Source organism: Ascochyta rabiei, chromosome 10, assembly GCF_004011695.2.
Source record: "Ascochyta rabiei chromosome 10, complete sequence".
NCBI lineage: Eukaryota > Fungi > Ascomycota > Dothideomycetes > Pleosporales > Didymellaceae > Ascochyta > Ascochyta rabiei.
Window position 1 is genome coordinate 1827378 of NC_082414.1, and position 11906 is coordinate 1839283.

General features: G+C 38.3%; 3 protein-coding genes across 3 annotated transcripts, besides 17 other annotated features; 2 read left to right on the plus strand and 1 right to left on the minus strand.

Moving 5' to 3' along the window:
* Positions 1-16: part of a dispersed repeat that runs on past the window's edge.
* Positions 17-33: 17 nt separating this feature from the next.
* Positions 34-1966: a mobile genetic element.
* Positions 1967-2787: a mobile genetic element.
* Positions 2610-2659: a tandem repeat.
* Positions 2781-3653: a mobile genetic element.
* Positions 3628-3936: a mobile genetic element.
* Positions 3748-3959: a mobile genetic element.
* A 168-nt stretch (positions 3960-4127) lies between these two features.
* Positions 4128-4144: a tandem repeat.
* A 1246-nt stretch (positions 4145-5390) lies between these two features.
* EKO05_0006712 (uncharacterized protein) lies at positions 5391-5745 on the minus strand (the record flags this gene model as incomplete). The annotated part of the gene is made up of 2 exons (XM_038940527.1): positions 5391-5567; positions 5632-5745. 2 exons carry the CDS (start codon positions 5743-5745, stop codon positions 5391-5393), a joined length of 291 nt encoding a protein of 96 aa, XP_038798208.1.
* A 980-nt stretch (positions 5746-6725) lies between these two features.
* EKO05_0006713 (uncharacterized protein) lies at positions 6726-7044 on the plus strand (the record flags this gene model as incomplete). The annotated part of the gene is made up of 2 exons (XM_038940562.1): positions 6726-6833; positions 6901-7044. 2 exons carry the CDS (start codon positions 6726-6728, stop codon positions 7042-7044), a joined length of 252 nt encoding a protein of 83 aa, XP_038798209.1.
* A 666-nt stretch (positions 7045-7710) lies between these two features.
* EKO05_0006714 (uncharacterized protein) lies at positions 7711-8054 on the plus strand (the record flags this gene model as incomplete). The annotated part of the gene is made up of 2 exons (XM_059636859.1): positions 7711-7982; positions 8045-8054. 2 exons carry the CDS (start codon positions 7711-7713, stop codon positions 8052-8054), a joined length of 282 nt encoding a protein of 93 aa, XP_059492842.1.
* Positions 8055-9608: 1554 nt separating this feature from the next.
* Positions 9609-9652: a dispersed repeat.
* Positions 9651-9853: a mobile genetic element.
* Positions 9854-9867: 14 nt separating this feature from the next.
* Positions 9868-9946: a mobile genetic element.
* Positions 9947-10016: a mobile genetic element.
* Positions 10017-10037: 21 nt separating this feature from the next.
* Positions 10038-10164: a dispersed repeat.
* A 298-nt stretch (positions 10165-10462) lies between these two features.
* Positions 10463-10521: a dispersed repeat.
* Positions 10521-11508: a mobile genetic element.
* Positions 11480-11906: part of a mobile genetic element that runs on past the window's edge.
* Positions 11515-11577: a tandem repeat.

The window sequence follows — 11906 nt, forward strand, 5'->3', positions numbered from 1 at the left end:
GCCTAAGGCTAAGAGTAAGGCTAAGAGCCTTACAGCTATATGCGTAAAGAATATTTTATATAGTAATCTCTACTTATTTAGATAATTTAGCGTCTAATTGTATAGGTATACTGCTGCTCTAGTAATTTCTAGCTAGAGTTCCTATAGTAGATTTACGTCTAATTAAATTACATATACCTTCTCTTTAATTACACCCCCTAAGCATTTAGCTTCTCTATTTTAAGCTTATATATCTAGAGCCAAAGGCTTAAATCTTATTAAGAGGGACTTGCACTATCTCTTAACCTCTTATTTAACTATAACAATTTTGTTGTCTATCTTAATTACTTTAACTGTAATATTAAACTGTTTCTTTAAGAACTAGATAAAGATCCTAAGTAGACAGATAATAGATCTTACAGGCCTGTTGTCTTTAAAGTAGAATTCCTACACGTACTAAGAGTGTTAGCAGGTAATAAGCATTTAACTCTTTTTCTTGTTAAAGCTTTCTGCTTTATATTTATAGAAGTCTCTAGCTATTTATTTACCTAGGCGTTTGCTATTTAATTATAGGGTTCTTTATATTTAGTACTTTAATTTTAATTATTTATATATGTCACATTACACTGTTATAATGCCTTTAATCTTTACCTACTTAGATTAATGCATAAGGTGCTTAATTATAGATAGTCCTAGATGTCTAAGCCTCTTATACTACAATATAGCTGTTACTCTCTATAGTAATCTTTTATTATAATTTATATGTATATAGAGTGCTACTATAGCTATATTTAGTTATTTAATAATCTAATATCTAAGGCTTTCTATTAGGATAGCTATAATATCGCTGTTTCTTTAACATAGCGTTATTAGATCTTCTTAGTTATCCTACTATATTCCTTGTCTTTAGAGTAGCCTAAATAATACTAGGTTATATAGGAAATCTAGGCACTACGCAACATTGTCTAAGCGTAGTACTTGTTTACCTTAAGATCCCTCTGCTAATATATTAACAGTACTATATCCTTATATCTAGACCTTAGAGTTCCTAGTCTAGATATAATCTCCTATTACTAGCTGGCGTACGTCTCTAAGTCTTAAGAGGTTATTATAGATATGCGTAGTTAAGCCAGAATCTAGAAGAAATGCCTTCTTTAATAGATATCCTTAATTACTTACGCTACATACTGCTTTTATACTACCTTTATTAGCCTAAGCAATTTCTTAGCTATCTAGTTACTTAATAATCTTATCTGGTGTTTAAGACGTCTTAATGTGTAGAGTAATTAATTAAGACGCTGTTAGTATTTGCAGTTGCTTAGTCCCTTAAGATATTACCTATATTCTCTTTTATAAGTTACTGTTATATTTAAGCTTATACTGTACTAGTTTTACAATACCTCTATTTAGCTTAAACTACTTAGGTGCCTTAGCTGTATTTACGTAATAGTAGTTAGATATATTATAACACTATTTACAGGTAGGATATATGTCTTTAGCTCTTACTATATTCCTCTCTAGGAACTGCTTAGTTCTAGCACTTTAGCTGTCTATCTTTCTTTTGTTTTGCCTAAGGTTTCCCTAGCCTTGATAATTGTTGTTAGATAGCGCTCTAAGTTCTCTACTAAAGGCGTCCCTTAATAAGTTTAAGTTAGATTTACCACTTACTGTATATAATGCCTCTCCTACTACAAAGGCGCTCTTAGGCTTCCCTCTTAGTAGATGTTAAAGGCTTATATAATTACAGAAGAGTCTTATTATCCTTTTTCTGTTTTTAGCTTTCTTATTATATCCTAGACCTTAGAACGCTGTAGTCTAGGTTAATGATATCTTAGATACAGAGCCTAGAAAATTATTAATAACAGCTTGTGTTTACATAACGTTAGCTACCTTAAGAGTCTTAGCTTAAGTTACTACCTGATTGTATTTACTTAGCTATATCTCCTAATTTATAGTTATTTATATTAGTCTAAGTACAGTATAGTATCTTTCTTATACCTACGCCTGTTCTTTGTCTACATTTACTCTAACAGTATCTTAGAGGGTAGTTATCTATTTACGTAGTGTTCTGTTTTCTATACAGCAGCTTAGCTGCAGATATAGTGTTACTATTATAAGAATATACTTAACTGTTCTTAATATTTTACTTTTCTTATCTTAATAGTCTTTCTTAAGTATCTTAATAACTTAAGGTAAATCTTATAGTCTTTATAATCTTCTTTATATGCCTCTTGTTCCTTTTCTAAGAGGTCTAATGCCTATATTAGGATTATAGGTGTTTATAGCGTAGTTATTAACATATCTATTACTTTATGTGTTATTCTGCAAGTTCTACTTTAACCTGCTTAGATAGTCTTTAATAATATAGTTAAGGTGTTACTTATACTTCTTGCTAGTTTATTTTATATAATTTTTAGAGGTAGTAGCGCCTTTAGTTGTATGCGTTAGAGTTGCCCCCCTTTAGGGTCTGCTAGTGGCTATATATCTTGCAATTGGCACTTAATTTTAAGTTAGCAGTACTAGGAGACCTAGTTGCTTAAGTTAGTAAGAATAACTGTTGCGTCCCTCTAGCTTTAGCTAGTTGCTATTTTGCTTGTTATTGGCGCTTATTGTAGCAGCAGTAAGACTCTTAATTGTTAGATTAGATAGTAATAGTAATAATTAATAATTATGTATTAATGTTCTGTTGTTGTTCTATGTAAGGGTAATTTTTGTCTTATCTAGGTTCTGGTGGGGGCCCCTGCACGGTTTCTTAGCAGGTATATCGCCTAACCCATTTCTCTAATACCTTTTATTTAACACTTATACTAAAGTTAAAAAAAAAATCCTTTATAAGGAAATTAACTAGAAGTCTTAGCAAATATCCTATACAATCTCTCTTCTAATATTTATACTTTGCGTAGTTATGCTTTCTGTATTTTTATAGGAGTTTAGATTATAGAAGGTTTATAGAGAAGGAAGCTTTTAGCTTCTAGAATCCTTCTAGTGCCTTTTTTAAGGATAGGGTGGTTTCCTAGTCATATTTGTTGTATTTACGTTTTAGTTTATAGAAAGAGAAAAGGTCCTTATTGTCTTTTGTCTCCTTCAACTATTTAAATTATTATTCTAACTCCTATTAATATTTGCCCACTTAAAGAATATCTTAACCCTCTCTAGCTATTGCTGCCCTAGAGAAACAAATTCCTAGGTGAGTTGTACTCCCTAGAGGGCCTAATGAACCTCTTAAGACACTATAGAAACTTGGTGTCTATTAAGGTATCTCCTTATCTACAGAGGGAGGTGTTACCTTACACTCTACTAGCATTCCTACAGGTAGGTTGTCTTAGTCCCTCTCTAAAGACAGGAAGCCTAGATTATTAAGTTTAAGACTTATAGTAGCTTAGGTCTATCTTTTATTATAATTTAGAAGTAATAATAATATAAAGAGTATATAAGGCAATTATTATAGAAGATAGAGGTAAAGAGGATAAAAGGTGTATTAAGGTACGTAGTATATAGCTAGAAGACTACTTACTAGAGAAAGTAGTAATAACCTCTAATACTCTTAAATATTCTAGGCTAACTAGCTCTATAGGCTATAGTAGCTCCCTTATATAGTAGAGGTACCTTTAGGCCTAGCGCCTAACAGTTAATATCTACATAGTTAGAGCTAAGGGCTAAGCTCTACTGCACTTTCTTATATTCCCTAGCAAGGTCCTAATCACATCCTGGTTTTACAATCTATCCTAACACTAGGTTATTAAAGTTAATCCTAATAGCTAGACGTTAAACAAGCTTTATTTTACCTAGTTAAAGTACTTTAAGACCTATATTAAGACGTATAATGTAGGTATACACTAGTTACCATTTATAGAATACTATAAGCTATAGCTTTTATTAGACCTATAGATAATATAAGATAAAGAAGATTATTATCCTCTATATACCGCTTTACTTACTCTACCTACTATAGCTACTTAGCGTAGTTTATTGTTTACACCGAAAATAAGCGTTTAGTAATAACACTAGTAGCTTAGCATAGTATAAATCTAAAAGAATTAATAAAAAAGGACTTTCTACCAGCATGTAAAGCAGTATTAAAAAACTTTGAAAGTAAGAGATGCCACTATCGTTCTAAGAGGACTCATATTTTCAGTCACCGGACTGGGTTTTTTTTTTTTTTTTTAGATTTGAGCGGAGGAGACAATTAGGGGAGTTCCAGACATTGTTATACTGATACCAGACGCTCCTAACAACGTGTCTACTAATAGCATAGGCTTCACACACCTTGCACTGCTTGACAGCCTCTCAGTCACAACAGGCCGCCGCCTCTTCCCTCCGCTTCTTGCGCTCTGAGAAGTCATGATAGTTCTGAGCCTTGATCTTAACCTCTTCCACCGCTGCACGGAGATGCTCGTTCTTCTCCAGGTACGCCTGGTGGTGTTCTAGATCCAAAATTTCACTTTCTATATCCGTTATTGCCACAGTTTGTACTATATTAGGGTGTGCGCACAGAGTTTGCTTCGTTGATGTTAACGTAGCTGGGGAAGTGGCTGGGGCAGAGAAGTGCCTAGTACCAGCTGAAAACGTGCTATGTGTAGAGGCTTATACTTAGATAGTCTCCAGCACTGCACAGCTGAATGTTGGGGTATGTCATGTCATAGCCCTTTAGGTTGTTGCCCTACTGCTTGGAAGTCGTGAGTTCCTTAAAGTGCTGGATCATGTTGGCTATGGTTGCGGTGTTGTGACTAGTACCACTCGACACACGTCACGGCAAGGGTTGTAAAAGATCAGGCTGTTTAGCAAAAAAGGATAACGTTTAAGACGCAAACACGCAAGTCTGCTTTAAAATGTCTTTAAGCTGGTCAACTACATAATGCGATACTTTATCAAAATTTGCTTATACATGCCTTGCATAAAGTTGTAGGGCTGGTAGCTTAGAAATTCTATGTGACTTCGAACTAAGCACGTGGCCGTCTATTATGCAGTATAGAGTCGAGCTATGGCCTCTTTTTGTTAGTAGAGAGGTCGACAATGATGTACCTGGAACGTGGCACTTTAATAAAGCTTCTTTAAGAAGGTGGGCGGGAGATCGTGCACAAACTGCAATGACTCGGCTGTTAGAGTGGGGCTTGAGTACGCTAGCTGACGCCTAGTCTTTAGGTGCACCCTGCTTCTTTAGTATTTAATCACATTATGCACGTTCAACAACAGCAACTCCAGCGAGCACAACGGATGATGGAGCAGTTTCTATATTGAGACTGTCTTCTCTTTATATGCTATTACCACGCAGCGCTGGACTGGGTCCGCGCTATTGCACGTCTTCCATTTACACAATACAACGGATAGCTCTCACCACGTCTCCACCATAATCCCCTAGTAGCCGTTCCCTCATTCATCCAAGGCCGCTGCCGACTCGAGCTGACGATCATCTACTGCTTGTAGCAAGGGGTGCGGAACTGAGCGGTGATGCCACTGACAGTCTTGTACTTTCCACCAGCGTTGCAGGCGGTGCCGGCCTCAAGAGGGTTTTTCGGGTTAGTCGCACCATCGGCGCGGTGGGCATTAGTGCACCAGCGCTTGCAGTCAAGGTTGCCAATGCTAGCATCCTTGTATCCCATATTAGTATTCAATATGTTTTTTACCATGTTTTGTCCCTAAAGGGTTGCTCACATTGTAAACGCAGCAGTGCGAGTCATTTTGGAAGAGGCACTGGCACCACTGGGCAGCCTGGGTAGTGATGGCGCTGGCCATCAGCAGATTGGCGAGGGCGAGGATGCGGACCATTTTAGCGGTTGTGAGAAGTCTTGAGTAGGTTGTAGAAGATTGTAGAATGGAATGGATTCAGGTTGAGAGTCTTGGTGCTGTACAGAGGGATGGAAATGCTCGATATTTAAGATATTGAGGTCAGAATAAGCCTAACTGCAACTTGCTTAAGCTGGCGAGATATCCGGCCGAGTAATGCTTATATCGCTCTAGGTAGTGGAGTCAATTTAGCCCAGTCTCGCATCATTCCCTAGATCATCAGGTATTCACGTGTGTCTATGCATTCCAAGGGCATGTCCTAGTTTGCAATTTTGACATATCATGGCCATTGGCAAAGGTATTGCATGTCGATTACAAGGGATATAAAACAAGCCAACACAGGCCAACGTGGGGGTTATAACAGTTAAGGGGAGACCTCGCTTCTTTTTCGGCCATTATTTCAAGCATCAAGAGCTCACTGACTAAGTGCTCCACCACAGTATTTTTTTGCCTGCAAGCACAGTAGATTGGCCTGCCGTGAGATGGATGGAAGAGAAAGGAGAAAATTGGAGATCGGCACTCTCCAGGAGTAGGCTCAGTCGACCACGCTTCCTTTTTGGCTGTTGCTCTAAATATCACAAGCTCACTTAACAAGTGCTCTACCCACAATTCTTCTGCCTGTTAGCACAATCGACCCTGTTTGGCAATTCCTTCCTGATTGAGTCAACTACTCGGTCTAATATAAAATGTCTCATATAAACGTTACAGCGATTCAAACACGTGTGGGCTTTTTCGCTCCATCGGTAGTGGAATCACTGCTCTGACTTATTTTTTACTTAGCTGACGATAAGGTTTCATGTGTGATAGACCAACATGAGTTTGTCGTCTATATAAAGCTACAGCAATCCTCTTTTAACGTAACATATGAACATAGAGTATTCATCCCTTTAAAAGACATATTAGCGGGGTATCCTTGAGTTTTATTACCGCTCAACCACTCCCCAACCTCGAACCACGACAAAATGGTCCGACTTGACATTTTCGCGATTATCTTCGCCGCCATCACTTCTGTCGCCGCTGACGGGTACTGCCAATGCCTCTTCGCCGATGGCTCCCATTGCTGCGTTGTTGTAAGTCAATAACAGCCGAGTGAAACTAAATAGCACATACAAGCGACCACACCTAACAACGTGGTAGGAATACGGCATCACTAAGGCCTGCGAGGAGCGGTGCAAAAACAACGGAAATTACAAAAGGAAGTGTAACGCTGGTGGCAAGTACTCAGACGTCAGCTCTTGGAACGCACAATGGCGTACTGCGTGCACAGAAGGTGATATTTAGGAGGTAGTACTAAAGAGCTCACCAGTGTGCCTTGTGCAGTTGCATTAATGCAATTGGTTCAATGCATCATGGCAATCAACGTTCCTTCTCTTGGTTTTCCTTAGTTCCTGAGGTACTAGGGCCTTGCTGGGAAGCTCGCATGTATATAGGTCATATTTCCTCAAAGTCATAGATATATGACTTAGAGGTTAGGCAGTTAATAAAACCACCTTGTATACCTTACTCGCCAACTTATACTATAAACTAGTACTGTATCCTATTTACTAGCGTAATCTAAGACTAATTGTAGAAATATTTCGGTTCTTACAGGCTTTAATGTCAGCCCTGTTCTCTAAATACTGTGAGCATTCTGTTGAACATTTGAGATTCAACGCTCCTTGCTGCATCCAGGGCATTAAAGGCACTGTATGGAAATACTTTGTTTACCTATATCTCTATCTTCGTTGGAACACTGCTCAGCATTTTGACCAATACGGTCACAGGCAATGATAGCAACGCCTTAAGACACGTTGCCGCTTGCGTGTTGATCATTTTGCGTAATTGGTATGACAAGGAGCCGTTTGAAACAGATATACGCGTATTGTTATAGACTCTTCGGGCTAACATACGGGGATATAATGTGACTTCCGCACGTCCCCCTGTGGAGTGCTTCGTAATTTTCTAGATATGATTATGACTCGCGGTATATGGTCTCTTAATCTGTTAAACTCTATAAAGATCGTGATTTCTCTTACGTTTCTACAAAAAATTTCACTCATCAGCACTACTGCATCACTCATTACATATACGAACAGCCCAATTCAACTACATCGTCCTCATCAACGCCTAACATGGTTCGACTTCTTACTATTGTTACCGTGCTTTTTGCTAGCGCAAGCAGCGTTGCTGCTTCGTACTGCCAGTGCCTTTACTCAGACGCTAGCCACTGCTGTGTTATTGTAAGTCGTCTTGTATCACTTTACACTTAAGTTCAATTTGCTTACAACTGTGGTGTTGCTAGGACAACCTAGTCAATGATTGCAAAAGAATGTGCTTGAAGGCGTCGAAGGACTCTACGACTGCAGGACAGTGCAACGCCGGCGGGAAATTCTCTAATGTCAGCTCGTGGAACGGCCAGCATCGCAAGCAGTGTGGAAAGCCCTACATCTACTAATTTCTGTAATGCACTCGCACTGTTGGCAAAGCTCCTGCTAAGGCCTTCTCTATGTGTGATTCCATCGGAGGAAGACGTGCGGTAGACCATCCTAGGTCATTAGGAGGGATGCTGACTACTGGTTCAGTTGGGAAGAAGTATGCGATGTGGTGTTATTAGACAGCTTGTAGTTGGACGATTAAAAACCAGGGCCTTAATTAGACCATTTCAGTTGCCCGTCCAAGGATTTGCGATCCATGTTGTTACCTCTGGAAGAAATTCCTGTAATGTCGCGGGACCCAGGTTCCAGACTGCTTGTCGCCTGAGAAAGTCGCGTCTTTCAACAATCTCCAGGGCGGTAAGCTCTTATCAAAACATCCCCTCTGTGGTTCAGCGTAACCACTTACAGGGATTGTTGGATTTTAGAAATGAAATCGCCCAAACTAAGTGTAACCGTCCTTTAACGGGGAATTAATTGCTAACAGCAGTTAACAATATGTTTATAATCTTATCCCAGCGTCTTTGGACGTAATACGCACTTGTCTACCTTTACGACATTATAACGCGAGTCGTGGATGCAATTAACGACTCGGCATTCTTTTAATATACAGTCTCTAGGGAAAGCAACATATGTAGGCCACTAGTAGGGAGTGAATAGACTAGCTATAGATGGAATAGAACAATAATTTAGTCCTAAATCTGATGTCATGAGCTAGCCTTAGGGGAAGAAATTCCTGGGAATACCCCTGGTGCGAATCTATGTCGTGCCCCTTTTGTGTACTGCGTAAGGTCGCGTACCTCCCTTTGGTGTGTTAAGTTATTAATTTGTGTCAAGTCATTAATGTGTGTCGAGTCATTAAGGTGTGTCGAGTCATTAAGGTGTGTCGAGTCATTAAGGTGTGTCGAGTCATTAAGGTGTTGTGCCGGCTAAGCAAGGTGTCCGTGCGGGTAGGTAGCGTATAATTTTGTTACGGCATTACTCCAGGACCTCCACCTGCAAGGGATCTAGCGGCTTTACAGCGCAGGAGGATTCACGACATGATACGAAGTAACGAGCTTACAGCTACTTAGATGGCTAACGCAGCTGGCTGCAGTGTTTGCGCCTTTGATTACATCCGCTCTAACCTGCGCGCCTTCGGATCTATCATCTGTCAAAGCGCCTTAGAACGGCAGCGGACGCCCTTGATCCATAACTCCAGCAATTTTTAAAGCTCTCCGCAAATACTACCTATACAACGTGTTGTCCTTCCACTCCTGCCACCTTGTGTATGTAGGTGAGTCTGGGTGTGACAAACGCTTTAGTTTAAGGCGGATGGTAGCCTGATTATACCTAGTTGGGCACCTAGGGTTCCTGCGACCAGGTCTTTCTTGGTTGAAATGACGTGGAAGAGAGCGTAGGGCATGTCAATGATGAGATTGCCGTTGTAGATATCAGAGTTGTCAACAATCAAGTCAATTGTCTTGGCGGCACTGGTTGTCAGGCGCTGGGCCCGGGGGTACCTCTGCCAGTCTTGGCGAGCTACCATAGGGCTAGTCAGCCCGGACTATATAAAGGTGTCGGACGTTATTGCTGATACTCCAGCAATTAGTCTCGTCACTACACCCTACGTACCTCAATACACCTGCTATCCTCTTCAACCCTATCCTCCCTCGTGATCGCCTTGTACACTCTTTACACTGGTCAGCGCAATGGCAGTAGCGTATTGAACTAATTAGATAGCAGGCATTACCTTTAACTAAACAAGAAGCTTAAAAAGCAGCAGTAGTAGCACCGTGTCTGTGCGCGCAACGCCCGGATTCGCGCAACGCCCGCTTTTACCAGTAAAAACACCAAATTCTTTTTATTTAAAAGCTAATAAATTCTACTATTATTAGAGATAAAGACTAAATTCTATTAAAATAAATACCCTATTTACATAGCTCTATAAACTCGTAGTAATTCTTTCTTATTATATAAAGTAGAAGCTAAAATAATATTCTTTACTTGTTACGTAAAGGTTCTAGAACTTTAATAAAACCTTTGTAAAATTGAAAGTGTGAAACTAAGTCTGTAGAGTATCTTTAGTATAAAACTTTCTATAATATCTAGCTTAGATCCTTAGATATACTACTGTTAGCTACTTTTAATTATATATTCTTAGAAAAATTATTAACATATTCTACTAGTAGGCTAGCCACATAGGCAAGTCGGCCACTCTACTAAGACTACACTAACATTTAACTCTAGTATAGGTAGTATTAGCCTATGTTAGTATTTTTATTTCAGTATAGTATTTAATATTATTTATATAACAACGAAGGATAATAGAAATCTCTAATAGGTGTAGGTATCTGCTACAAGGAGTTGTTGAAGTCGTACTTTAGTTAAAGACTGTAAGCACTAATTCTATTAGTTCTTAGGGATGAGTACTAGTGGATTGGTTAGGGTTATTAACTAAGCAAAGCTTATAAAGATAGGGTGCACTAAATAGTACAGAGTAGACTGTCTAGTTTAAGCGCAGGTTAAGATTCTAAAGACAAACTTTATTAATAAGGTTAAACACAAACTATAAGGGTTATGTTCCTACTAGCTATATACTATAGAGATACAATACTTATTAATAAGTAACTAGAGTTAGTCTAATAAGAATGTATAAGGGTGCTTATTAATAAGCATATTATACTATACTTGTTAATAAGCAGTTATGTGTGTTATGCTTGTTAACAAGCAGTTACGTAATAACCCTTTCTGTCTTGTCCTTCTCTACAGTTTGTTTCTTTAGGGCAGAGTTAGGGGTCTTAGTTAGCTAGTACTTATGTTTGTGCTATGCCCTAGCACAGGATTATAACACTATCCCTCCTTTCTTTTTAGTTTGTCCTTAAACTATATAATTGTCTGCTAGAGTTTTATATAATCTGCAATCCCTATATCTAGTAACCTATAAGTTAAGATGTCCTTACACGCCTATAATATTTGTCTTACATCTAAAATCTGTTAAGCTAATATACCTACTAAAGTCTCTTATAATTGTTGTTTCTTTAGCAGCTATAAGTGCTATATTATACTAGGTAGTCTAAAAGGTCTAAAGTGTGCTAAGTGTATAAAGGCTAGCAAGCTATATATAAACATGTCTTAGGTGTTATTAGATAATACTTGTAAGGAGTATAAGAAAAAGGTAGAAGTAGACAAGTTGCTTCTTGTAACTGTAATTGCGCAATTATTGCGTAATAAGAAAATTCTAAAATAGGTAAATAAGTGCGTACAGCAAAAGGCGCTATATTTAGCAAATAGAATAGTTAAGGCTAGCGAGTTAGACCTAGCTAGTAACAGCAAAACCTAGTTGTTTTGCTGCTAGTTGCTGTATATCTGTAGGTATGTTTCTATAGTCTAATTTGTTCTTTTAGTCTGTCTGTCTATCTGTAGATAATAGGCTGTTAAAAGCTTCTTCTTAGTACTTATAGCTGCTAAGAGCGTAGTCTAATAATTTAACGTAAAGAGCTTGTCTTAATTGCTAATATTTAATTCTAGTATGCTAAAATACCTTATGTGTTAATCTAGAAACACTTATATAAGCTGCTCTGCAGAATAGCTATGTTAAAACAGCATTATTTTAACGTACTTAGTAAATCTATTAACTATAACAAATATTAAGTTATAGTTGTATCTAGTTACAGGGTCTCTTAAGATAGGCAGCTGTGTAACAAACTCTATTATAATGTTTATCTATAGTGCCGTAGGCAGCTCTATTAC